Source organism: Myotis daubentonii, chromosome 1 (genome assembly GCF_963259705.1).
Source record: "Myotis daubentonii chromosome 1, mMyoDau2.1, whole genome shotgun sequence".
Classification (NCBI taxonomy): Eukaryota; Metazoa; Chordata; class Mammalia; order Chiroptera; family Vespertilionidae; genus Myotis; species Myotis daubentonii.
In genome coordinates this window covers 57,292,502-57,318,531 of record NC_081840.1, presented here as the reverse complement: position 1 = coordinate 57,318,531, position 26,030 = coordinate 57,292,502, and the positions used below count along the sequence as shown (strand labels likewise).

General features: G+C 44.3%; 1 protein-coding gene across 1 annotated transcript in view; it reads left to right on the top strand.

The window, feature by feature from the left end:
* The window catches only part of TMOD2 (tropomodulin 2), a 56,686-nt gene that overhangs the window by 21,046 nt on the left and 9,610 nt on the right, over window positions 1-26,030 (top strand). The window contains exons 4-8 of the mRNA XM_059701257.1: window positions 821-943; window positions 4,519-4,605; window positions 9,475-9,605; window positions 11,395-11,502; window positions 23,534-23,677. Coding sequence (XP_059557240.1) covers window positions 821-943; window positions 4,519-4,605; window positions 9,475-9,605; window positions 11,395-11,502; window positions 23,534-23,677 — 593 coding nt within the window. The remainder of the gene's footprint in view (window positions 1-820; window positions 944-4,518; window positions 4,606-9,474; window positions 9,606-11,394; window positions 11,503-23,533; window positions 23,678-26,030) is intronic.

The window sequence follows — 26,030 nt, the reverse complement described above, 5'->3', positions numbered from 1 at the left end:
CTGTTAAAATATGTTATATCCTATAAGTATACGTAGGCCAGTACTCTTGGGTTTCCAAGAGTTCTACACAGGGATGTCTCTCCTTCTCTACCAGGACCTCAAATGCATATGGTTGACACCTCCGCCTGCATATCCAAGCTTCATTCATACTCATCCACCACTGCCTCTCCTTGGCCTGGGGGTGTACATCCCAGCAGTGTGACCTGCACTCAGGAGGGTGGGCATGGAGAAGGGATTCATGCAGGCCCTGGAAGCAGGCTCAGGGCTCTTGGCAAAGAATCCCAGGGTCCAAGGTGCCTGGGTGTGGTCTGGCAGGCAGCCTCTGTTCTCAGTGGGAATGTCCCTTTGTCCCGTGATTCTTCCCTTGGTGGGGCAGAAACGGTGTGTGTGTGTGTGTGTGTGTGTGTGTGTGTGTGTGTGTGTGTGTGTGTGTGTGAGGGGGGGGGCATGCAGCCAGAGGAGACCAGAGCTGAGCTCTTTAAAGTTGGGGTCCACGGCAGGGCCCCCCTTTGCCCAGGTCTAAGGGCAGTGCTGCTGATCGATGGGAAGGAGGGAGGTAGAAGCCATTTCTCTCTGTGGTTAAGGACTGCAGTCTCCTTGGATGTCAGTGCTGTAGAATGCAGGATTCCTCCTCTGACCTTCCCCCTTCTAATTGTGGATTATCGATAATGGCATTATCCCAGCAATTTAGGCATCCCAGTTGGATGTGCAACGGCCTAATGACTCGGCTCTTAACAGCCAGAGCTGCATTCTCTGGTGGCCCGCTTCCCCTGCAATAAGCAGCCCACACAATGGTTTTTGTTTTTCTTCTGACTTAAAGGGAGAGTCTTTATCCCCAAAGAGAAGCCCGTGGAAACGCGTAAAGAAGAAAAAGTGACCCTTGATCCAGAACTGGAGGAAGCTTTGGCCAGTGCCTCCGACACTGAGCTCTACGATCTTGCAGGTTAGTCCTCAGCTCTGGGCCACTTTCCTGTTTCGTTCTGTGGCCTCCAGGTCGGCACCCATGGCAGCGGCCTTTGAGTTTCTCCGTAGCTACTGGCTTTTATTGTGATACCTGGTTGGCTTCAGTCTTTATGTAGCTGTAAGACTTGATACAGGTGACTCAACCTCTCTGAGCAAACATTCTGCTGAATTTCAGCTGTAAAATGCCCCAGTGATACCCATCCTACCAAACTCAAGAGTTTCTGTGAGAAATCAGAGAATAGAGTTGAAGGAGTGCTGAGGACTTACACAATAAAATAACAGCCCCTGTGCTTTCTAAAGAGCTTTCACATTTGGCACTTTATCATTACCACATTTCCATGATGTTCTTGCTCTTCCCCAGTTGCTGTTCCATTTTGATCCCCACTAACAGATCTGTTGAACCCAACTATGGAATGGGGGTAATTACTGTTACGTTCATGTAGTGTGGTAAATCCACATTCAGCCCAATCTGCTGACTTTTTTTCTAGTTTTCTTAACAGTAGCAACAATACAATAATTATTGGCATTATTATTTGAACTGGTTATACATGCAGATAGAAAAAGCCCCAAAAGTACAAAAGAATATTTAATGGCCCTAGCCAGTTTGGCTCAGTGGATAGAGCGTCGCCTGCAGACCACAGGGTTGGTTGCAGGCTCCTTCCCGGCCTGGGCCCTGGTCAGTGCTCATGCAGGAGGCAACCAATCGATGTGTTTCTCACATTGATATTTCTCTCTGACTTTCCCTAAAAAAAAAAAAAAAATCAATGGATAAATAACCTCAGGTGAGGATTAACAACAACAAAAAGAATATGTAATGAAAGTAAGTCTCTCACCCTGATTACATAAGCCCCATCCCATTTCTTGTCTGTCCTTTGAGAAAGAGTCCATGCATATACCTGCGTATTTGTGTGCCAATGGGATGCACTTTCTCCAAATAAGATGGGTATGTGGATCATGAGGGTCATTAGGTCATCACAGGGAGAGGTGTTTTTAAAAAAAATAGTTCATAGTTTTAGCAAGAATTCTCACGTTTTTATTCCATTGGAAGGCATATTACTATAATCTTTGTCCTCCTAGGACAGGGGTGGGCAAACTTTCTGACTCGAGGGCCACAATGGGTTCTTAAACTGGGCCAGAGGGCCGGAACAAAAGCATGGATGGAGTGTTTGTGTGAACTAATATAAATTCAAAGTAAACATCATTACATAAAAGGGTACGGTCTTTTTTTTTTTTCTAGTTTTATTCATTTCAAACGGGCCGGATCCGTCCCGCGGGCCGTAGTTTGCCCACGGCTGTCCTAGAAGAACCAGCTATGCCTTATTCTAATAGCATGCAAACGGTTCCAGCTACATTTTCATTCCTTCTGTGATATCAGTGGTCAGTTTTAAATTCACGTATTTGAACCCCTCTCAGAAGTCACTGCAGCGTTGAGGCACCTGTGCCACACAGTTAGGAAGGTGCTTAGCAGTGACCAGTCTCCTTAGCCCTGTGGTTGCTGGGGAGGGATCATGTTATGGTGACTGTTGCCTCTCGGTGTGTCCTGGAATTGCCCAAAGGGAGAATGCAGGGCTGGGCTTAAATTCCCAGGAAATGCCTAAGAAAGAAAGAAAGAGATAAACACCCATCGTTTGGAAGATCCTGAAATTCATGCAGTAAAACCAGGGGGATAATCCCCAAAGAAAACTGCCATGTTCATTTTTCGTAGCCTCCCTCCCTCAGCAGTGCCCCTCAGCACCAGGAGGAAGCCCCGCATCTTCTCTAGGATGGCTCTCTCTGGAAGAAGTAGAGCTGCCAGCCTTTGAAAGCGTGTCAACGCCCTGCCCATGTTACTCTAGCAGACCGAGAGCAGAAGGACAGATTGTTCCTCACGCGAGCACCCCCACAGTGGCCGTATTTCTGGGTGGTCCCCCGCCATACCAGTCTAGTTCTCAGCTCTGCTGGTCAGGAGATTTGATCTTGTCAGTGCACGTAGCAGCAGTCTGATTGGGGCCAGGCAGTGGGGACGGGTCCACCTGCCAGGTTCACAGGAAACAGGTAACACAAAAATTAACACTTGGCAATGGGAGCCAAATTATAATTAGAAGTTATTAGTGAGAATGGGGCCAAAGCAAGATACGTTTTTTGGATGGTCTCAGTAAACTTGTGCTTATCAAATAGGGCATCTCCCTAGATAATGCCAGAAACACAGTAATAAATGCTTATTTATGGATAAGAATTTACAAAGCACTTAGAACAGTGCCTGATGCATAGGAAGTCATTTCATCTTTTTTTTTAATCCTCACCTGAGGAGTGAGGATATTTTTCCATGGATTTTTAGAGAGAGTGGAAGGGAGGGGGAAGTAGAGCAGAGAAAAAGGGGAGGGAGAGAGAAACATCCATGTGAGAGCGATCCATCAATTTGTTGCCTCCCACACACACCCCTACTGGGGTGGGGATCGAACCTGCAACCCAGGTATGTGCCCTTGACCAGGAATCAAACCTGTGACCCTCTGGTGCTCAGGCCAACGCTCTAACCACTGAACACACGGGCCAGGGCAGTCATTTCATTTTTGTAGTAGGTAAAGCATAATTATTATCCCTATTTTACAGATGGGGAAACTGAGGCTCGGAGGCATTTAGTAACTTCTCAAGTCACACAGGTAGTACATGACAGTATTCATATTGGCTGACTGCTCCTGGGTGCCCTTTTAACCCTAGACTTGCTGTTCCTTATGGCGTGCTGGCCTCCTGCCTCCTTCTAATGTGCAGATTACAGTACAGCTGACGAGGAGCTCAGAGTTAACAGGAGCTCTGCCCCCTGTTCACAGATGATCGATTCTGGGATCCTTCACCAGGTGGCCGCCTGTAATTTCATTAGCAAGGGGAGAGCTGGGATGCAGTTGCAGCTTCAGCCTGCCTGGTGTGCATTCTCCCCCAGTGCTGTTTCTCGCATGCTGTGCTGCCCCCTGGTGCCAATTCCATGTAGTACAGGAGCCTCAAATCTCAGCATGCTCAGCCTTCCGTTGCTGGTGTCTCTTTTATTTCCCACCGTGAGATGCTTTAGACAAGGAAAGGGCAACTTCTCACGGCGAGGCTTATATTGAAAAAGACCCACGATCTTTCTGCTCTTTGCCGCTGAAGAAATACATGCCATCATTTCTATAATGTCAAATCTTAAAATATCCTTAGGTTCAGTCCGACCCTCACATTTTACAGATGGGAAAGCTGATGAGTTTGAATCTACTTTACTAGGAGGTCTTAGCAGGTTTTCAGTAATTTGGGACCATCACTAGACCATTGTCCCTCAGATCCCAAATGGTGTCACAGGTACAGATGTAGAAAGACCTGTATAGATTGCTGGTGGTCTTGCAGGGAGGGTTTTTGTGTATGTGTGTGTGTTGATATATCAGTTTATTTAACACTATACATGTACCACACACTGTGCAAGGAAGTATGGGTCCGGAGACTTATCTTTATGAGACAAAGAATTGTTCTTCAAGGAACAAATTAACAATGTGGATATCCTAACATGTTTTTCCAAACTTAATGTTTATTCGCTGATTTTTTTTCTTCCAGCTGTTCTTGGAGTCCACAATTTGCTCAATAACCCAAAATTTGATGAAGAAACACCCAACAGTAAAGGTGGCAAAGGGCCTGTGAGAAGTAAGTTGGCGTGGAATCTGCGGTTCTGTGAGGCTTGGGAACCTCCATGTGTTGCTGGGAGGAAAGGCCTGTTCACTGGGCCTCCTAGTGCATCCTGACCTCTGTGCTGCAGCCTTTGAAGGTGGCTTTATCAGTTCACCAAGGATCACTGGGCTCTGGGCAGTCAAACCAGGATAGAGTAGCTGATCATGGGAACTCTGTCTGGCAGTGTAACTAGTAACAATCGATTGTTTTGTCCAAAACACACTTTGTAGTTAAGTCCCTTCCATCAAAAGGTAAAGTTGCTGATAGGTTGCATAGTTAGCATGGAATGCAGAGTTTCCTGTTCGCAAGGTTGTTTTAATCAACTGTCGTATCTTAAATAAGTTCTTTTCTCTATTTCGGTGTCTTTTTGTCTCAATAATGGATGCTTGTCATTAGAATTTGAATACCCACATCCCCCAGAGAGCATGAAAGACACACTGGGATGGATTTGCTGGCACAGAAGTGCCAGACCATTCCCTGGCGAAGTCATTAGACCAGCCGTGGGATCCGGCCCGTTTGAAATGAATAAAACTAAAAAAAAAAAAAGATCGTACCCTTTTATGTAATGATGTTTACTTTGAATTTATATTAGTTCACACAAACACTCCATCCATGCTTTTGTTCCGGCCCTCCGGTCCAGTTTAAGAACCCATTGTGGCCCTCGAGTCAAAAAGTTTGCCCACCCCTGGCATAGACTCTCCCACTTACTCATCGGTCATCTTCCAAATACCGACTGTGTGTCATGGGTTTTATCTTTAGGTACAAAGATAAAAGATGGTCACTACCCAAAGGAGCTTATCTACCCATAGTAGGGACAAACCAATAATCAGGTAATTTTGGACAATGTGATCCAGGTGCTGTGAAAATTCCACAAAGATCACAGCTTTTCCGAGATTAATTCTATTTTATTCTCTTTGATGAAAACTTGGGAGATGCTTTCTAGTCTCAGCAGCATATGTATAAATCATCATTTATTCTGGGTAATTTACACAGACAACAAGCAATGTTCCTTTTATTTTCTTTCTGGTTTCTTATGCATACAGATAAAGAATGTTCATCATTGTTAATTCCAACATGAAAGGGTAACATTCTGACAACATGTTTGCTGTTAAAAGTCTGGTGCCTAACCTTCTTGGCTCTTATACATAGACATATACTGTATATCATTAACTTTAAAAAAAACACATTGTTTTTTAGAGCATTTTTAGGTTCACAACAAAAATGAGAGGAAGTCACAGGGATATTTTATATATCCCCTGCCTTTCTACATGGATGGCCTCCCCCATTATCCACTTCCTGCAACAGAGTGGTACATATGTTAAAATTGATGAACCTACATTGACACATTGTTTTCACCCAGAGTCCGTAGTTTACATTAAGGTTCATTCTTGATAGTGTAATTCTGTGGTTTTGGACAAATGTATAATGACATGTATCCTTCACTGTGGTATTATACAGAGTATTTGTACTGCCCTAAAATTCCTCTGTGCTCTGCCCCTCTAACCCCTGGCAACCACTGATCTTTTTCTGTCTCCATAGTTTTGCCTTTCCCGGAATGTCATATATTAAAATCATACAGCATGTAGCCTATTCAGACCAACTTTCTTTCTCTTATTAATATGTAAGGTTCCCCCATGTCTTTTTTCATGGCTTGATAGCTCATTTCTTTTTAGTGATGAATAATGTTCCATTTTCTGAATGTACCACAGTTTATCCATTCACTCTGCAGTACATCTTGGTTGTGATTGCTTCCAAGTTTTGGCAGTTATAAACAAGTCTGTTATAAACACTTATGTGCAGGTTTTTGTGACCAAAACTTTTTATCTCCTTCAAGTAAGTATCAAGGAGCATGATTGCTGGATCTTATGGTAAGAGTATTGTTAGCTTTCTAAGAAACCATGAAACTGTCTTCCAAAGTGGCTATATCATTTTGCATTCCCACCAGTAAAGATGAGAGTTGTTTTTGCTCCACATCCTCACCAGCATTTGGTTTTGTCATTGTTCCAGATTTTGGCCATTCTGATAGGTATGTAGTAGTAGCTCATTTTAATTTGCACTTTCTTGATGACATGACGCAGAGCATCTTTTCATATGCTTATTTTCTACCAGTATATCTTCTTTGGTGAAGCGTCTGCTAAGGTCTTTGGCCCATTTTTTTAAAATATATTTTTATTGATTTCAGAGAGGGAGCGAGAAATAGAAACACCAGTGGTGAAAGAGAATCACTGATCAACTGCCTCCTGCAAACCCTCTACTGGGGATCGAGCCCGCAGCTCTGGCATGTGCCCTTGGTTGAAATAGAACCCAGAACCCTTCAGTCCCCAGGTGGACGCTCTATCCAAACTGGCTAGGGCTTTGGCCCATTTTAAAATCAGGTTGTTTTCTTATTGTTGAGTTTGAGTTCTTTGTATATTTTGGATAGCAGTCCTTTATCAGATATGTCTTTTGCAAATATTTTCTCCCAGTTTCTAGTCCATCTCCTCATTCTCTTGACAGTATCTTCCAGAATAGAAACTTTTTTTAGAAAAAGATTTTTTTATTGATTTTTAGAGAGAGAGGTGTGGCGAGCCGGCAAGGCCATGGCATACTCAGCTCCACATTTGGGCGCCTTGTGTACTGTGCCAGCTCAGCCAGGTTCAGTGAGCCTTGAGAGGGGGCAGTGAAGGATTGAGAAAAGACAGACAAGAGAATGAAAGCTTTGACTGGGTGGGACGCTGTCCTCTCTGATGGAGAGCTAGAGACAGCGCCACGAACTACAAGCCGTGTCTTTATTTTATAGCCATATTCCACGAGGCAAAGTAAGGGCATGGTCAAGATGTTTACAGCATTCTCATGGGTTTCAATCCTACTCAGTTACATGTGCCTGAACTCTATCAAGCCCACATCACTCAGGTATGTGGGGCCACATGTTCGGACCATAGGTTCAAGCTTGCAACTATAGCTGTTGGCTATAATTGGGCTGGGAGGGCTCTGCCCTCCAAGCTGGGACTTGCACGTGGCCATGAGAGGACTGTGCCCTCTCATTAGTCCGAGGCTTGAACCTGTCCAAACACTGCAGCCGCTCCCCACAGAGAGGAGGTGAAAGGAAGAGAGAGAGAGAGACATCTGTCTGAGAGGGGAACATCAGTTGGCTGTCTCCTGCATGCCCCAACCAGGATCAAGCCCACAACACAGGCATGTGTCCTGACCAGGAATTGAACCAGCAACTATTCGGTGCATGGGACAACGCCCAACCAACTGAGCCTTACCAGCCAAGGGCACAGAGTAGAAACTTTTCATTTGAATTAAGTCCAGCCTATCAATTTTTTCATGGCTGCCTTTGGTGTTATATTTAAAAATTCACTACCAAACTCAAGGTCATTTAGGTTTTCACTTATGTTATCTTCTAGGAGTTTTATAGTTTTGCATTTTATATTTAAGTCTTTGATCCATTTGGGGTTAATTTTTATAAAAATGTAAGATCTGTGTTTAAATTCATTTTTTGCATATGGATGTCCCATCCTTTTTCCATTTCATTACCTTTGTTCCTTTGTCAAAGATCAGTTGACCATATGTATGTAGGTCTATTTCAGGGTTCTATTCTAGTCTACTAATTTGTATATTCTTTCACTTTTGCCACTCTGTCTTGATTACTGTAGCTCTTTTAAAAAAAATCCTCACTTTATTGATTTTTAGAGCGAGAGGGAGAGAGAGAGAAACATCAATGTGAGAGAGAAACATGTGCCTTGACCTGGAATCAAATCTGTAACCTTTGGTATAAGGGATGACACTCCAACCAATTGAGCCACCCAGCTAGGGCTTGATTACTACATCTTTATAGTAAGTCTTGAAGTTGAGTAGTGATAGTCCTCCAACTTTGTTGTTCTAAAGTGTTATAGTTTTTCTCATACCAATTTTGTACATATTTTTTAGGTTTAGACCTAGGTATTTTATTTTTCATTAACTTTTTTTTAAAATTATGGTTCTAGTCTCGTACCAGTACATGTAGGTTTGCCTGTTCTTTTAGTGAATAGATAGCATCTTATTAGGTAATTATGCTATAACTTATTTAACCATTTTCACATCGATGGACATTTTATCCTGTTTTACTGTCACCAGTAATACATCAATGAACATTCCTGAATGTATATCTTTATGTTTTTATGCTATTTTTTCTGTAGATTAGACTTCTAGATATAGAGTTTCTGGGTCATAAAGTTTCTACATTTTAAATTTTGACAGGTGATGCTGGATTACTCTCCCCAAAATCATGCACCAACATTTCCACCAACAATACAGGGATTCCAAAAAAATGTATACACACTTAACAATTGATAGCTCAATTGATGTTTCTTTCTTTTCAGATTTAACACATTGGAATTAATAATTATTCAAATTGTGTATACATATTTTTGTATTAGCAAATGTTGTAGTGCGTTATTAATAATTATGTATAACAGCATATTGTAAAAATTAAGTTACAAAATTTTTACTAAAACGTCCATTACATTCTGTTATATTGGCTGGGCTGCAAAAATATTCGTTGTGGGCTGCATGCGGCCCACGGGCAGCGAGTTTGACATGCTTGCAGTAGGTCTCCTGCACTTTTGGCTCCATGCAGTGTCAGCTACTGAGACTTCTCATTGCTGTTGAGAAGCATCCATCTTTGAAACTGTAAGTCAGAGCCATACCATTCCCATGCTTGTTTAGTTGAGAATAAGCTTACTGTCATTGATAATAAAGTATTATTAGGATCAAAGCATGTGAAAGAAAGGTTATTTGGCGGTGGGGGCGGGGGGGAGGATCATCACTGATTTTGACAGGAGAATCCTTTCTTTTCTTTTTTTTTTTAAACTTGTGTCTTAGATGTGGTCAAAGGTGAAAAGGTCAAGCCTGTATTTGAGGAACCACCCAACCCCACAAATGTGGAAGTAAGTCTGCAGCAGATGAAAGCTAACGATCCCAGCCTCCAAGAAGTCAATCTCAACAACATTAAGGTATCTCACTATGACTGTTGTCAGTCACTTGATTTATCGTGAGTTTAGCAAACTTAAAGGGGATGACTGATTACCTAGTTGAAATCTTTTGAGTCACTGATTTTGAGGCAAGACATCCCATTCAAAAGAAGAAGTAGGTTTAAAAAAATGATTTCTAGAATTCTTGGAAACAATTAATAGTCGTTGTGTTAAGTAATATACTGGTTATCTATTGTTGAATAGCAAATTACTTCAAAACTTACAGGCTTAAAAGAAGAAACATTGATTCTTTCACCCAGTTTCTGAGGATCAGGAAACAGGGAGTGACTTAGCTGGGTAGTCTGACTCAGTGTTTCAAAAAGGCTCTAGGCAGGCTGTCCGCCAGGGCTGCGATCCCTTACAGGCCCGCCTGAGGAGTAGGATCTACTTCCTGGAAGGTGCACTCCCGTGGCTGTTTATAGGAAGCCTCTGTTTTTACCTGTGTCCACACATCATGACAGCTGGCTTCCCCCAACATGAGTGATCCAAGAGAAAGAGAACAGTCAGGAAGCCACAGTGTATGTTATTACTTATTCTCTGAAGTCACACATTGTCACTTCCACTTTATTCTATTTGGCAATAGGTCATGTGACTCTCAAGTAGAGGTGTGTGTGTGTGTGTGCGCGTGCGTGCGTGCGTGCGTGCGTGTGTGTGTGTGTGTGTGTGTGTGTTGTGTATGAGAGAGAGAGAGGGAGAGAGAACGTTGTCTGACATGTTTTGTTCATTCTTGTTGGGCCAATTTTTAGCATTTAATAATATCAGACTTTTGCCCTAGCCGGTTTGGCTCAGTGGACAGAGCGTTGGCCTGGGGACTGAAGGGTTCTGGGCTCAATTTCAGTCAAGGGCACGTGCCTGGGTTGTGGGCTCGATCCCCAGCAGGGGGCATGCAGGAGGCAGCCTATCAACGATTCTCATCATTGATGTTTCTGTCTCTCTCTCCCTCTCCCTCCCTCTCTGAAATCAATAATATATTTTAAAAATAATAATAGACTTTTATTGAGTACTCGTTATGTACCAGATTTTTTGCTAAAAACTTGAAATTCATTATTTCATTTAATTCTTAGTGGGACTTAAAGAGGTTAAGTTGCTCACAGTCCCAGAACTAGTCTGTGGAACATGTAAGACTCACGTCAACCTCTGGCTGCACCCTATGTTGCCACCCTCCCCAGTGGTCAGTACCCGGCTAAGTGCTGTAGAAGAGGGAGTACGTTTCATTTTTGTCTATTCTGAAGAACTTATTGTTAGGAGAATAACACTAAACAAATCATTAGGACACAGTGTGGTAAGCCCCCAAATGTTATGGAATTGCAGGTAAGGAAAACTTTGATTCTGCCTATGAGAGCCAATAAACAAAGGAGGTAATATTTTAGCTGAGTCTTAAAAGAAGAGTAGGAATTAATCAGAGAAAGGACAGAGGAATTTCCAGATAAAGGAAAAAGCATATCTAAAGGTATAGAGGAGAGAAAGACCATGGTATATTAGCAAGTAGGTCAGTCTGGTTAGAACACAGAGAATGAAAGAGAAGAGGGAATATGGTAGGTGCATAATTTTTTGGTTAGTAAACAGAAAGGCGATGCCACAGTGTCTTGTTGTGTTACATTCCCTTATTAGACACAGCGTGGCTATTGGTTAGGGATGGCTTCAGTTGTTGGAAGATGGATGATAAATGTCTTTTAGAGGAGTTAGCATGCAATTAGTCATCCAAATATATAAAGTACTTAAAAGCTATGGATCCTTGGCTTATCAACTCTCTGTACCTTCCCCATCGTAGAACATTCCAATTCCAACCCTGAGAGAATTTGCAAAGGCTCTGGAGACCAACACCCATGTCAAGAAGTTCAGCCTGGCTGCCACCCGCAGCAATGACCCTGTGGCAATTGTGAGTAAAGTTCTTAGAAATAAATAACGTGAAAAGATTAAATTCATTATAAACTCTTTAATTTGTCTTATTGACAATTTTTAGATCTGGTAAATTTATTTTCTACAGTTAATAAACAAAATAAGTTATAATGAGACAATAAAACAAGACCCAGTTGTCAGGCACTTTGAATTAAGTAGAATTTTGTTAGCAATACACTTTTTAGAGGAAAGAAACAGGATTAGATGAGGCATTTAGCTAAACAAATATTTAGATTTTGTTCTGGGCTTAGTACAAATTTTCTGAAACTTTTGCATCTGTAATAACATTCTGTCACAATCATAAGATCCCAAATCCTACAGGAACTTGGCACATATAAAAATATTAAAGTATATTTCATTTTAATCTTTAAAATGGATTAGTATGTTTCAGAAATATTTTAACAACTAAATCCTGAAACGTTTTGTGTTTGATATTGTTAACCAGAATATGAAAATAAAAAACCAAAGCCCTATTCCCTCTATGCACATTAGATAGTCCAGCTAAACAAGGAAACCCTTGACCCAATTAACTACTACTACAATCACCATCATCAGTGTTACTCCTCCTATTAATAGCTAACATTTCTTGAGCAATTAGTAAATCCAGCACTGATCTCTATACTTTACACAGGTCACCTCACCTAATCCTCACTATGTTATTATCAGGTATGTACTATTATTAGTTCCCACTTTGACAAATGAGCAATCTGAGGCTCAGAGAGGTTAATTAACTTTTCTAAGGTGACTCAGCCAATAGGCAGTAGAGCCAGGATTCACCACCAGGCCTTTTTGGTTCCTCAACGAGGATGCTTAACCATCAAGCTATGCTGTATTTACACACAATGCCTCCCTGTCAAACATTTGCTAAAATATGTCAGTTATCAGGAGCCTGAGTATCTCCCTGTGGTTCTACAGCATCTAATGCTCAGCTAGAAAATCAGAAGTTTTATTTACTTGATGCAGTGATTTAAAGCAACAGGTCTTTTGGAAGATCTGAAATACCATTAAAAACAGACAAAGTGAAAGTCATGGCGCTGGCACGGGGTAGATGTTTGAAAAACACTTGATAAATGAATGAAGGAGTGTGCCCTCCAGCCTCTCAGCAGTAGAGAATATTTCCACGATTACATAAGTTGATATTTTCACCAGAAATTATTACTTACCTAAATTTGTAAGTTGAGAGCAGTTTTGAATTTAAAATCTATCATTAAATTAGGAAAAGAGCACAACTAGATCATTGGTAAAATGAAATTAACAATTTAAGGATTCTTATCTGTATATCACCCTATACTAATAAAAGAGAAAAATGGTAATTGGCGTACAACCGATACCTTTTTCATTGGCTAATCAGCGAGATATGCAAATTAACTGTCAGCCAAGATGGCGGCTGGCAGCCAGGCAGCTGAGAATAGGAGGCTTGGTTGCCCCAGCGATGGAGAAAGTCAAGGATCCCCGCAGCTGCAGGGCTCTGAGCTCCTGAAGCAACAACTCCAAAAGATACAATGTTTTAATTATAGAAGCTAAAAGATGGCGATTAATTTGCATACTCAGGCTCCAAGCAGAGCGAAGCCAAACAGCCCTGAAGCAGCAGGGCAGAGAGGCCTCAGGGCCTGGGATCAGCAGAGTCAAGAGGCCTCCCGGCCCCAATGATCAGCGGAGCCCAGAGGCCTCCCGGCCCCAGTGATCAGCGGAGCCGAGAGGCCTCCCGGCCCTGAGATCAGCGGAGCCGAGAGGCCTCCCGGCCCCGGTGATGAGCGGAGCCGAGAGGCCTCCCGGCCCCGGTGATGAGCGGAGCCGAGAGGCCTCCCGGCCCTGAGATCAGCGGAGCCGAGAGGCCTCCCGGCCCCGGTGATGAGCGGAGCCGAGAGGCCTCCCGGCCCCGGTGATCAGCGGAGCCGAGAGGCCTCCCGGCCCCAAGTGATCAGCAGAGCCGAGAGGCCTCCCGGCCCCAAGTGATCAGCGGAGCCGAGAGGCCTCCCGGCCCCAAGTGATCAGCGGAGCCGAGAGGCCTCCCGGCCCCGGTGATCAGCGGAGCCGAGAGGCCTCCCGGCCCCAAGTGATCAGCAGAGCCGAGAGGCCTCCCGGCCCCAAGTGATCAGCAGAGCCGAGAGGCCTCCCGGCCCCGGTGATCAGTGGAGCTGAGAGGCCTCCCGGCCCCGGTGATCAGCGGAGCTGAGAGGCCTCCCGGCCCCGGTGATCAGCGGAGTCGGAGGCCCGGCGATCAGCGGAGCCGAGAGGCCTCCCGGCCCCAGTGATCAGCGGAGTCGAGAGGCCTCCCAGCCCCGGTGATCAGCGGAGCCGAGAGGCCTCGCGATCAGCGGAGCCGAGAGGCCTCCCGGCCCCAAGTGATCAGCGGAGTCCAGAGGCCTCCCGGCCCGGTGATCAGCGGAGTCCATAGGCCTCCCAGCCCCGGTGATCAGCGGAGTCCAGAGGCCTCCCGGCCCCGTGATCAGCGGAGCAGAGAGGCCTCCGGCCCCGGTGATCAGCGGAGCCGAGAGGCCTCCGGGCCAGGGATCAGGGGAGCCGAGAGGCGTCCTGGCCCTGGGATCAGCGGAGCAGCGAGGCTTCCCAGCACCGGGATCAGTGTGACAGGGTGCGGAGCCCCAACCCTCTGATCGGCCCTGCTCTGTGCATGACAGGAGTGGCGCTGCAACCTCCCTATGGACCCTGCCTTGAGTGTGACAGGGGGTGGTGCCCCAACCCCCCAATCGGCCCTACCCTGAGCATGACTGAGGGTGGCATGGCAACCTCCCAATCCGCCCTGCTCTGTGCATGACAAGAAGCGGCGCCCCAACTCCCCAATGGGCCCTGCTCTGAGCCCGACCAGGGGTTACACCTAGGATTAGGCCTGCCCTCTGCCACCCGGGAGCAGGCCTAAACCAGCAGGTCCTTATCTCCTGATGGGTCCCAGACTGTGAGAGGGCACAGGCCAGGCTGAGGGACCTCCTCTCCCAACCCCGAGTGCACAAATTTTTGTGCACCGGGCCTCTAGTTTTATATAATCTCTGCCTTTTAGATTTGTTTTCAATAAAGCAAAAATATTCACAGTGCATTTTGTATGTAAGTGACTAAAGGGATGATGTACAAAGAAATAACTTGTCACTCCTACTTGATATATTATCTATATATATAACTAGTAGCCCTGCGCACGAATCCGTGCACCAGAAGCTCTCTGCAGGGCCTGGCCACTCTGCGCCCGCTGCCCAGAGGCTCTCCGCGGCCCATAGGCCCATCTGCGGCCAGGCACAGAACGCTTGCCTCGTCCCCCCTCCCCCACGAACTGTTCTGTGCCCTCTGCCCAGAGGCCCTCCACAGCTGGGGTGGAACGCTTGCCTCGTCGCCATGGCGACAAAGCAAGCATTCCACCAGGCCGCTCACACTACCCACTCTCAGCAGCTGTCCCCCCAGGACTGGGGGACTCCCGTGGGGCTGAGTACTTTGTGACAGAGTGATGGTTAATTTGCATATTACCCTTTTATTAGATAGGTTAGGCTAAGCGACTGTCTGACTGGTAGCTATGATGCACAATGACCACCAGGGGGCAGACGTTCCGACCAGTAGCTATGACATGCACTGACCACGAGGGGGCAGACACTCAATGCAGGAGTTACCAAGCTGCGGTGACTTGGCAGCAGCGGTTCTTAGGTGACGCATCCTGGGACCAGAGACGAGGGAGCCCGATTCCAGGGTGCATCACCCAAGAACCATCCTCTCACAATCCAGGACCCCTCGGGGGATGTCGGAGAGCTTGTTTCAGCCCCACCCGCAGGCGAGGCTGAGAGACCTCACCTGCTGGAAGGACCCCGCTCACTCTGCAGATGCCCTTTAAGCCGGGGCGCCACCCCAGGTGCGGCTGGCCAGGGAGGAACCATGGAAGGTTGACTCCAGGGTGTATCCAGCCCGTCTTGCCCAGTCTCACCCCACTAGCCACCTTCTAATTAATTTCCTTTCAATGTGCATGGATCTGTGCACCGGGTCACTAGTTTAGAATAAAATGGCAGGAATGGAAATAATTTCTAATCCATTTTCAACACTACTAATAAATAATCTAACCTACTCAGATCACATAGATAGCTTTCTAACTGAACTAAGTAAATTCCAAATGCTGGTCACACAGTGTGCATTCAACATATAGTTTTTGCATTAAAAACAGTATCAAAGAAATTACTATACAGTGGGGCCTTGACTTACGAGTGTCCCGACTAACGAGTTTTTCGAGATACGAGCCGTCTCTCGGCTGATTTTTTGCTTTGAGTTGCGAGCTAAAATTCGGGTTACAAGCCAGCTTCAGATACCCCACCGCTAGTTGGCGCAGCGAACGTCACAGTGAACGCCACAACATCAGCCAGCATTCAATTCATTGTAATGGTGAAAATTGATTTGACATACAAGTAATTTTAGTTACGAGCTCCGTCACGGAATAAATTAAACTCATAAGTCAAGGCCCCACTGTATAGTAATTTCTTTGATACTGTTTTTAATGCAAAAACTATGCACACTGTGTGACCAGCATACCATACAATTGTGAAGAAGAATTGCTGTCCTTCAGGGTGTGAAGAGAAAAGACTTTTTGGCTTTATACCAAGATGGCCCAGCTCTCACCTGGATGCCCATAGATTAGTGGTCTGTGAGGTCCGAAAGGTTGGCAACCTCTGCCCTAGATCAGTGGTTGGCAAACTGCAGCTTGTGAGCCACATGCGGCTCTTTGGCCCCTTGAGTGTGGCTCTTCCACAAAATGCCACGTGCGGGCACGCATGTACAGTGCGATTGAAACTTTGTGGCCCATGCACAGAAGTCGGTATTTTGTGGAAGAGCCACACTCAAGGGGCCAAAGAGCCGCATGTGGCTCGCGAGCCGCAGTTTGCCGACCTCTGCCCTAGATGATTCCCCTTTCAGTTATGCCATTGTTAGGAAAGAGCCTTTGTATAGTTTGAAAATTGGTTCGTTACCCCACAGGCTTCAGACTGTTTATGACTAAACGCCTCACTGCTGAGAAGTAAAAATCAGCATTAAAGCAAAGAGCTTCAAGACACTTTTCTATGTAAGGTTCAAAACTTGATTCAACAAGGCACTTGTGAGATCATTGCAAATGTAGACAACGTGTATGTAAGATTGCATTATCTCCATTTTACAGAGGAGGCAATTGAGGCTCAGAGAGGCTGAGTAACTTAACTAAGATTAAGCATGTGGCCAAGCCAGGAAGTGAATTTAGTGACCTGTAGTTAAGTTTAGTTCACCATGTGCCAAGTACTTCCATATAACCACAACTATAGAAGTGAGTATTGACGGAACTTGCCATCACTTGAATGCCAGTGTAGAGAAAAGACCCAAATGTGTAAAAAATGCTATTATTATTAACAATGATGCCCCAGAAAAATCAAGAGTTTATTACAGCACTGTACAATCAAAAGAAAATGACAGCCACAAATGTAAGCCATATGCATAATTTTCAATTTTTCAGTAGCCACATTAAAAAACAAAGAGCCCTGGCTGGTGTTGCTCAATGGTTAGAGTGTTGGCCTTCACACCAAAGGGTCCCAGGTTCGATTCCTGGTCCCAGTTGGGGCATGTGCAGGAGGCAACCAATGCTTGTGTCTCTCTCACATTGATGTTTCTCTTCGCTCTCTCTCTCTCTCTCTCGCTCTTTCTCTCCCCTCCCCTCACTGCCTCCCTCGCTTCTACTCTCTGAAAAGCAATGGAAATATCCTCAGGTGAAGAATAACAACAACAACAAAAAAAAACAAACCACAAACAAAAAACAAAAAGAAATAAATGAAATTAATTTTAACTTTAATAATATATTTTATTTAAACTAATATATTCAAAATTTCAAAATACAGGTTGAAAATATAATGAGGTATTTTACCTTATTGTCTTCATATACATCTTTGTGCGTTTTACATTTACAGTGCGTCTCCATTCAGACCAGCCATTTTTCAAGGCCTCCACAGCTGCATGTCTGGTGGCTACCATTTGGATGACAGATTTAGACATTGCAGAAAACTGCATTTCATACAGCACTGTAAAGTACAGAAAGCAAAGCCTTCTCTTTAAAGATGTATTTTTACCCTAATTATTTCTATAATATTTAAGAAATCTAGTCTTTGTTTTACTAATGTTATCATCCCCAGCACATGTAATAGATGCTCAAATATTTGCTGAACTTAAATGAACTTGGGCCTACTGCCCAGGGTTATGTTTGGCTGGGTCTCCCCTGTTTTGTTCAGTATGAGAAAAGTGCTCTCTCAAGTTTAAAAGAAATTGGCAAGATCTGGCTGCCTGCCAGGAGGTCTTGCAGCTTTTTTATAAAGGCATAATTGCTCTGACATTTTGTTATGCTAATAACGAAAGTACATCTCAAAGCCTGAAGCGTCCATAAGGAAAGGCCTGATGCATTTCCTCTGGTGCTCTAATTAAAATGTGTACATTTATTTCTAATTAAAGACCTGGCACTTTGATTTACACGCTGTACAATCACGTCAGTCCAAATCTTTGTACTTGCTTTTTAGTTCAAGCAACTGCCTGACTAATACGCAGGATTATTCTTCTAGTCCGGTGGTTCTCAACTCAGGGCAGTCTGGAGATAATTTTGGTTGTCATTACTGGGAGGGGTACTGTTGGCATTCAGTGGGTCTCAGAGACTGCTAAACCTTCTACAGCACACAAGACAACCCCCCACAACAAAGAATTCCCTGCCTCAAATGTCCACAGTGCAGAGCCTGAGAAACCCAACTTGGATACCTTCTCCTTTCTTCCTGTTTCTTCCTCCATAAAAACAATTTAAATAGTTTAGACCAGCGGTTCTCAACCCGTGGGTCGCGACCCCTTTGGCGGTTGAACGACCCTTTCACAGGGGTCGCCTAAGGCCATCCTGCATATCAGATATTTACATTACGATTCATGACAGTAGCAACATTACAGTTATGAAGTAGCAACGAAAATAATTTTATGGTTGGGTCACAACATGAGGCACTGTATTTAAAGGGCCAGAAGGTTGAGAACCACTGGTTTAGACGTTCCTTGTTCTATTCCCCAGAATAATCACTATTGGTTTGTTTTTCATTCTTCTAGTTGTTGTCTTTCTAACTTTAATTAAAGTGTCTGTCAATCCTGGCTGAATGTTAGTCACCTGGGGAGCTTTTCAAAAATGCAGCTATGGACACAGACAATAGTGTGATGAAGGCCTATGGTGGGATGGGGGTTGGGTGGAGGGGGGCAGAGCGGTGAGGGGTGAGATGGGGACATCTGTAGTACTGTCAGCAATTTAAAAATGTAGCTATCAAGGCCACCAGGTTCTGATTTCATTATTCTGGGTTGGGGCCCAAGCATTGGTATATATTTTTAAGGCTTCCAGGTCATTCTAATATGCAATCACAGTAGAAAAACACTAGTATACATACATTTTTATTTTTAATTTGCCATCTTAGATAATTTTTTATCCTCCATTAGACAAGATGAGGCAATTCTGAAGTTACTGTACCTTCCATCCCTCCTTGTTCTTCTGTCACCAAATTGTAGTCATTTTATTATCGTCACACATTTGAGCTTTATGTATTTTATATCCTATTTTAAAAATAAATATATTTTTATTGATTTCAGAGAGGAAGGGAGAGGGAGATACAAACATCAATGATGAGAGAGAATCATTGATCGGCTGCCTCCTGCACACCGCCACTGGGGATCGAGCCCGCAACCTGGGCATGTGCCCGGACCAGGAGTTGAGCCGTGACCTTCTGGTTCATAGATTGATGCTTAACCACTGAACTATACCAGCGGCTTTATGTCATATTTTATGTTATCATATGGGTTGACTCCGAATTTGAAACTTATTCTTAGCACTTACAATTTCCAAGTGCCTTGAAATTGAGTGACTCTTTTTTCCATGTAACTTATTTTTTCTTGCTAGAAACTTTGAGGACTCTCTCTCTCCTTGGAGTTCTGAAATTTCACTTTATATGCCCACTTTTGAGCCTTTTTTTCCTCTGAGCCTTAGTGGGTGCTTTCAGATAAAGACTTATAGCTGCCCGAGCCAGTTTGGGTCCCGGGTTAGATTCCAGTCAAGGGCACATACCTTGATTGCAGGATCCTCCCTGGCCTGGGCCCTAGTGGGGGTTCGTGCAGGAATCAACCAGTCAATGTGTTTTTCTCACATCAATGTTTCTCTCTGTCTTTCCCTCTCTCTTACACTCTCCCTAAAAAATCAATGGAAAAATATCCTCAGTGAGGATTAACAACAACAACAAAAAGACGTGTAGCTTTCTTCAACTCTGGGAAATTTTTTCCTGTTACTTTGTATTTTTTTGCTTTCTCTTTTCTTTTTTGTTATTGTCCTTTTGAAACTCCTATTGGATGAATGTTGATCTTCTCTTAAACATTTCTTAACATTAATATCTAATATAACACTTCTCTCTTTTATGTTGGTTTTTCTCACATGTCTGTCAATCACTGGTTGCCCGTTCATATTTCTGAATAGAGAGCAAGTTTGATTTGGGTAAGCCAGGATCACTTCCTCTGACTCACCACATGGCAGGCTGCATATTTTGTTAATTAATTTTGATTCCACCCTCCTCAAATATAAGCTCACTAGGAGAGATTTTTGTTTTCTCTACTGCTGGAACATAATAGTCTTTTTTTGAATGAATGAATGAATGAATGAATGAATGAGTGTTTTCCAAGCAGGCAGGTGAATTGACTGGCCACCGTCTTCGTAGTGAGGGTATGAGGAGCCGGCAGGCAACCAGGGCTCCCCCACGAGCGCTGCCGTTAGGAGGGCTTCATCTGCAAGGGTAGATTTCTGTGTGTTTCACTCCTGGGCAATAGTTGCCTCTCCCTTCCTTTCATCCGTATCGTACCTGGTGATGGTCTGGAGGTGCCTCCGTTTCTGCACTGCTTCTCTCTCGGGTCCTAGCACCCTCACTAGAGGCTCTTCTAGGAGATTTTTCACTGATAGTTGTGCTGGCAGGTACTCTTTTCTGGGAAACCACAGGGAGGGGTGGTGTGTTCTCCACATACTCTAGTTGTCCCATTTGTTCCTAAGACACTTCTTTTTTTTTGAGAGAGAGAGAGAGAGAGAAACATCCATCAGTTGCCTCTCACATGTGCCCAACCAGGGAACAAACCGAAAGCTAGGTATGTGCCCTGACTGGGAATCAAACCCTGGAACTTTCAATGTACAGGACAATGCTCCAACCCAATGAGCCACACGGGCCGGGGCCTAAAGCAGTTCTTTTTTTTTTATTATTAAATCTTTATTGTTCAGATTATTACATTTGTTCCTCTTTTTTCCCCCCCATAACTCCCCTCCTTCCAGTTCCCACCCCACCCTCTGCCCTCACTCCCCACCCACTGTCCTCATCCATAGGTGCACGATTTTTGTCCAGTCTCTTCCCGCATCTCCCACACCCCTTTCCCCCCCAAGAATAGTCAGTCCATTCCCTTTCTATGTCCCTGATTCTATTATAATCAACAGTTCATTCTGTTCATCAGATTATTTATTCACTTGATTCTTAAATTCCCTTGTTGATAGATGCATATTTGTTGTTCATAATTTGTATCTTTACCTATTTCTTCTTCTTCCTCTTCTTAAAGGATACCTTTCAGCATTTCATATAATACTGGTTTGGTGGTGATGAACTCCTTTAGCTTTTCCTTATCTGTGAAGCTCTTTATCTGACCTTCAATTCTGAATGATAGCTTTGCTGGGTAAAGTAATCTTGGTTGTAGGTTCTTGGCATTCATCACTTTGAATACTTCTTGCCACTCCCTTCTGGCCTGCAAAGTTTCTGTTGAGAAATCAGCTGACAGTCGTATGGGTATTCCCTTGTAGGTAACTGAGTTTCTTTCTCTTGCTGCTTTTAGGATTTTCTCTTTGTCTTTTGCTCTTGGTATTTTAATTATGATGTGTCTTGGTGTGGTCCTCTTTGGATTCCTTTTGTTTGGGGTTCTCCGCGCTTCCTGGACTTATAAGTCTATTTCTTTCACCAGGTAGGGGAAGTTTTCTGTCATTATTTCTTCAAATAGGTTTTCAATATCTTGGTCTCTCTCATCTTCTGGCACGCCTATAATTCTGATGTTGGTACGCTTGAAGTTGTCCCAGAGGCTCCTTACACTATCTTCGTATTTTCGGATTCTTTTTTCATTTTGCTTTTCCAGTTGGGTGTTTTTTGCTTCTTCGCATTTCAAATCTTTGACTTGATTCTTGCGCTCCTCTGGTCTGCTGTTGGGAGTCTGTATAGTATTCTTTATTTCAGTCCGTGTATGCTTAATTTCTAGTTGGTTCTTTATCATAACATCGAGGGTCTCATTAGATTTCTTGTAGATCTCATTAAGTTTATCAGCGGCTTCTAGACAGTTCTTGAGAGACCTTAAAAGTGTGGTTCTGAACTCTATATCTTCCATTGACAATTTTGTCCTGTTTCTTTGTCTCCGCATTTTTTTTATGCTTTCTTGGTGCACCCCCTAGTGGTCTTTGTGCGCAGTCTTGTTGTAGGTAAGCCTTGATTGTTGTAGTTAATACTAGGGGGATTTGACCTCCAGGCCAACTGGCTGTGAGAGTCAGCTGTGTCTGCAGTGGGAAAACTTCTGTCCTCTGGGGAGGTGCTAATCTAGCCTTTGCCTGAGGCTATCCGGCAAATGGCTCTGTGCAGGGCTTGGGCGGGGCGGGTCGCACGGGATCAAACAGGGTGGGCGGAGGGAGCAGTTATGGCTGCTCTCAGTCCTGTCCCCGGAGGCTCTGCCTCTCAGAGTCCCAGCAACCACTGCAAACCTTTGAGAGAAAGCTGCCCTCGAGTTCCGACCGATGCCAGACATTCCCGCTTCTCCCGTTTGAGTCTGGGTCCCTAGAGACTCGCCCAGAACTGGAGCTCAGAATCTGAGCCTCCCTCCCGATTGAAAACGACAACCGCGCCCTCAGCCACCAGCCCGCTCCTCGCGCACCTCCGCACCTTTGTATTTTCCGCACTGCACCTCCTCTGAGTCTCGGTATGCTGTTCTCTTTCCTTCTAGTTGAAGAATTTTCCCTCAGCCAGCTTTCCTGTGGTTCTGGGTGATGTCCGTTCTGTCTTTTAGTTGTATTTTTGAAGTGGTTGTGCGAGGCAGCATTCTCCGGTGTTTACCTATGCTGCCATCTTGGTTCTCCCCTAAAGCAGTTCTTTAATGAAATGCCCCAGTCGGGACTTACTTCTGGCATGTTAGGCAGTTTTGTGCTAATTTCTCCATCAGTCTTTCTGTTTTCTGTATTTTAGCAATTCTTCAAGATAATAGCCCTCTTTTATTTGGGGGTTTTTGGGGGGGGGAGGCATTGTTTTTGTTGTTGTTGTTGTTGTTGTTGTTTTCTTTCATGTATTGTGAGGGTTCCGCTTAAAAGTTATATCTTTTCCTCATGAAGGGAATACTTGGGGAGGAAGGGGAGCAAGCAGGTACATATGTGCAGGCTGCAGGCTTGAACTGGACATCTCTAGTAGGTTTGCCACTCTGAATGATGACTTTGTTCCAAGAGTTATCTTTAAGGAGTTCTGATTTCTGGATGACATGAAATGATATGACTAAATCAGTAGTGTCTAAATGCTATTCCGTGGTCAAGGTCTTCTTTTAATCCATTCATATAAGAAGGGGCAAAATAAAGTAATTCTGAAGCTAGATCCTTTGTACATGTTTCCTAACGTTAAACTGCCTTTTCTCAAAAATGACATTGATAGTAATAACAGATGGCAGTGGAGTTTTGGGGGGTTTTTTATGTCCTTACTCAACAAAGCAAAGTTGGTAATCCTATGTCAGTATCTTAGTATTTTTTTTTTTTTTTAGTTTTGCAGATATATGAAATTCATAAGTTTGGGCTGCTGGACTAAACATTTTTTTTTTTGAGTTTTAAATTATCTTTTCGCTTTGAGGTGAAAGTATGATTTAACTAAGTTTTTAAGTACTGTAAAAAAGACTCACTTAATTTGGGGGTGGGGACTTCAGAAAATAAATCTTTAGAAACCCTAATGGTTACTTCATTTTTGAATAATAAGGCTTTTGCAGATATGCTGAAAGTGAACAAGACCTTGAAAAGTCTAAACATAGAATCCAATTTTGTAACTGGAGCTGGGATCCTGGCCCTGGTGGAGGCACTAAGAGAAAATGACACCTTGACAGAAATCAAGATCGACAACCAGGTAAGCTGACCCACAGGCTGCATGTGAAAGCACGCCACAAAGGAGTGAGTTAAAAGACAAAATTCTGTTGTTCGATTTTATGGTCTAGCTTTCCTATACATTATAAAAGCTGCAGGCCTACGAGGGAGTTGGGGAGAGCATGTTCCTAATTAAGCATTGCACAGTGGGACAACCTGAGTTATAAAGAGCCATCTGGCCCCCAGCCCTGGGCTGGTCAGGCCTGGAGGAGAAAGAGCAGGGGGGGCAGAGGTGTGACAGCTGCTTTGTTCAGCCGTCATCACTGTGGCCTCTCAGCAGGAATCTCAACCCATGCCTGCCCCAGCCTTGCTGTTGCCTATCACTGGGACTGTGGCTACAGAGTGGCCACTCCCAGAGCCAGACTTCCTGTCGCTGGATGGAGGTTCCCAGAGCTGAAAGAGCAGAGCGGGCTCCTGCAGTCTAGTGCTGGCCACAGAGCCCATTTAAAGGACTTTGGGTTCTATGCCTGGCCGGCGTGGCTCAGTGGTTGAGCATCGATCTATGAACCAGGGGGTCACAGTTCGATTCCTGGTCAGGGCACACGCCCAGGTTGCAGACTCGATCCCCAGTGTGGAGCATGCAGGAGGCAGCCAATCAATGATTCTCTCTCATCACTGATGTTTCTATCTCTATCTCTCTCTCTCCCTTCCTCTCTGAAATCAATGAAAATATATTTTTTAAAATAAATAAAGGACTTTCAGGTTCTAAAGATGGCCTGGCTTAGAGTAGCATCAGGACTCACGCACAGAGCAGTCATAATCTCAGCTCTGATCCAGTGTTCCTCAGGGACCCTCACCAGCCAAAGAAAGTTGTTTTTCCCTGGAGCCACCACTTCCTGTCCCCGGAAGCCCTCTCTTTCCCAGCATCAGCCTGCCTGCCCTACTTCCAGACTTGCTCTGCTGCTTCAGCTGGCTCCTGCTCACAGGGAGCAAGTCTCAGTTCTCGGCATGTAACCCTGCTCCTTTGTCACAGGGAAGTGTCTACAGTGGGACTCAGTGAATCTGAGGGGTCTAGACACTGTACAGTAGGAAGAAAGGGCCCTGAAATGGAACCGAAAGAGGAGAGAGCAAGGAGACTTGTACTGCGAGCATTCTCTTGTGGGGTGGCGGGGGGAGGGGAGAGATATTGGGGGAAGTGCCTCTTGAAAGTGCCCCCTGCATTTCTGAGAAATTTCCTGGTCTAGACCCTCTAAGATCTGATAAAGCCCCAGCATCCTACCCAGGACTTTTTTTTCCCAATATATTTTTATTGATTTCAGAGAGGAAAGGAGAAGGAGAGAGAGATAGAAACATCAATGATGAGAGAGAATGATTATCAGCTGCCTCCTGCATGCCCCACACTGGGGATTCGGCCTGCAACCGGCATGTGCCCTGACCAGGAATGGAATCGTGACCTCCTGGTTCATTCATAGGTCGATGCTCAACCACTGAGCTGTGCTGGCTGGGCCAAGTCAGGACTTTTGCCTACGCCTGGAGACAGGTTCCATGGACAGCTCTACTCTGTTTTTGCTGACCAGGACCGTAGGACTGTCCAGCCTGTACTCCTCCTGGGCCTTGTTATTAGGGAAGTGGGAACCCCACCAGGAGACAGGCAGCCTTCCTCACCATCCCCAGAAGGGATGCATCACCAAAACAGCTTTCCAAATGCAGGGCTGTGGGGGGCTGCCCAGGGGGAAGACCAGACACATTCAGGGGAAGCTGATGCTGTGTATGTTGGTGAGTGTCCAGCTGCTAGTAAGTTAAGGGTCATCAGGAAGCAGGAGAGCAGGAAAACAAGTGAGAAAAATGCCAGAAGGAAAAGAAGTGATAGCTCGGGGATATTTTTCAGCTAGAATAGTATCAGGAAGAAGATGAGCTCTCTTAGTAACTATTCCCAGGAGATCTAAGACAGAAGTGAACACTTTATTCCAAGTATATTTATCTTCTTGTGTTGGTTTACTTTAGGCCATAGTGGAATCCCATATCTGAAATAATGTTCTAAATACTCTATTCCTAGTAAAATACCATCTAATTAGGGTTGCCAGATAAGATACAGTTAACTTGAATTTCACATAAGCAACAATTAATTTTTAGTATAACTGTATCCCAAATATATCATGGGACATACTTATACTAAATCATTTATTTGTTATTTATTGAAATTCAAATTTAACTGGGTGTTCTGTATTTTTATTTGCTAAATCTGACAACCTTATATGTAGTGAGTGAGCTGAAATCCTAAAAAGTTAGAATAGAGAGGCTTTTTCTAATGCATGTGAAAAAGAACCTAAAATGCAGTCTCTCTTAAATCCCCACTAGATCCCCAGTAGGGAGCATGCAGGAGGCGGCCAATCAAT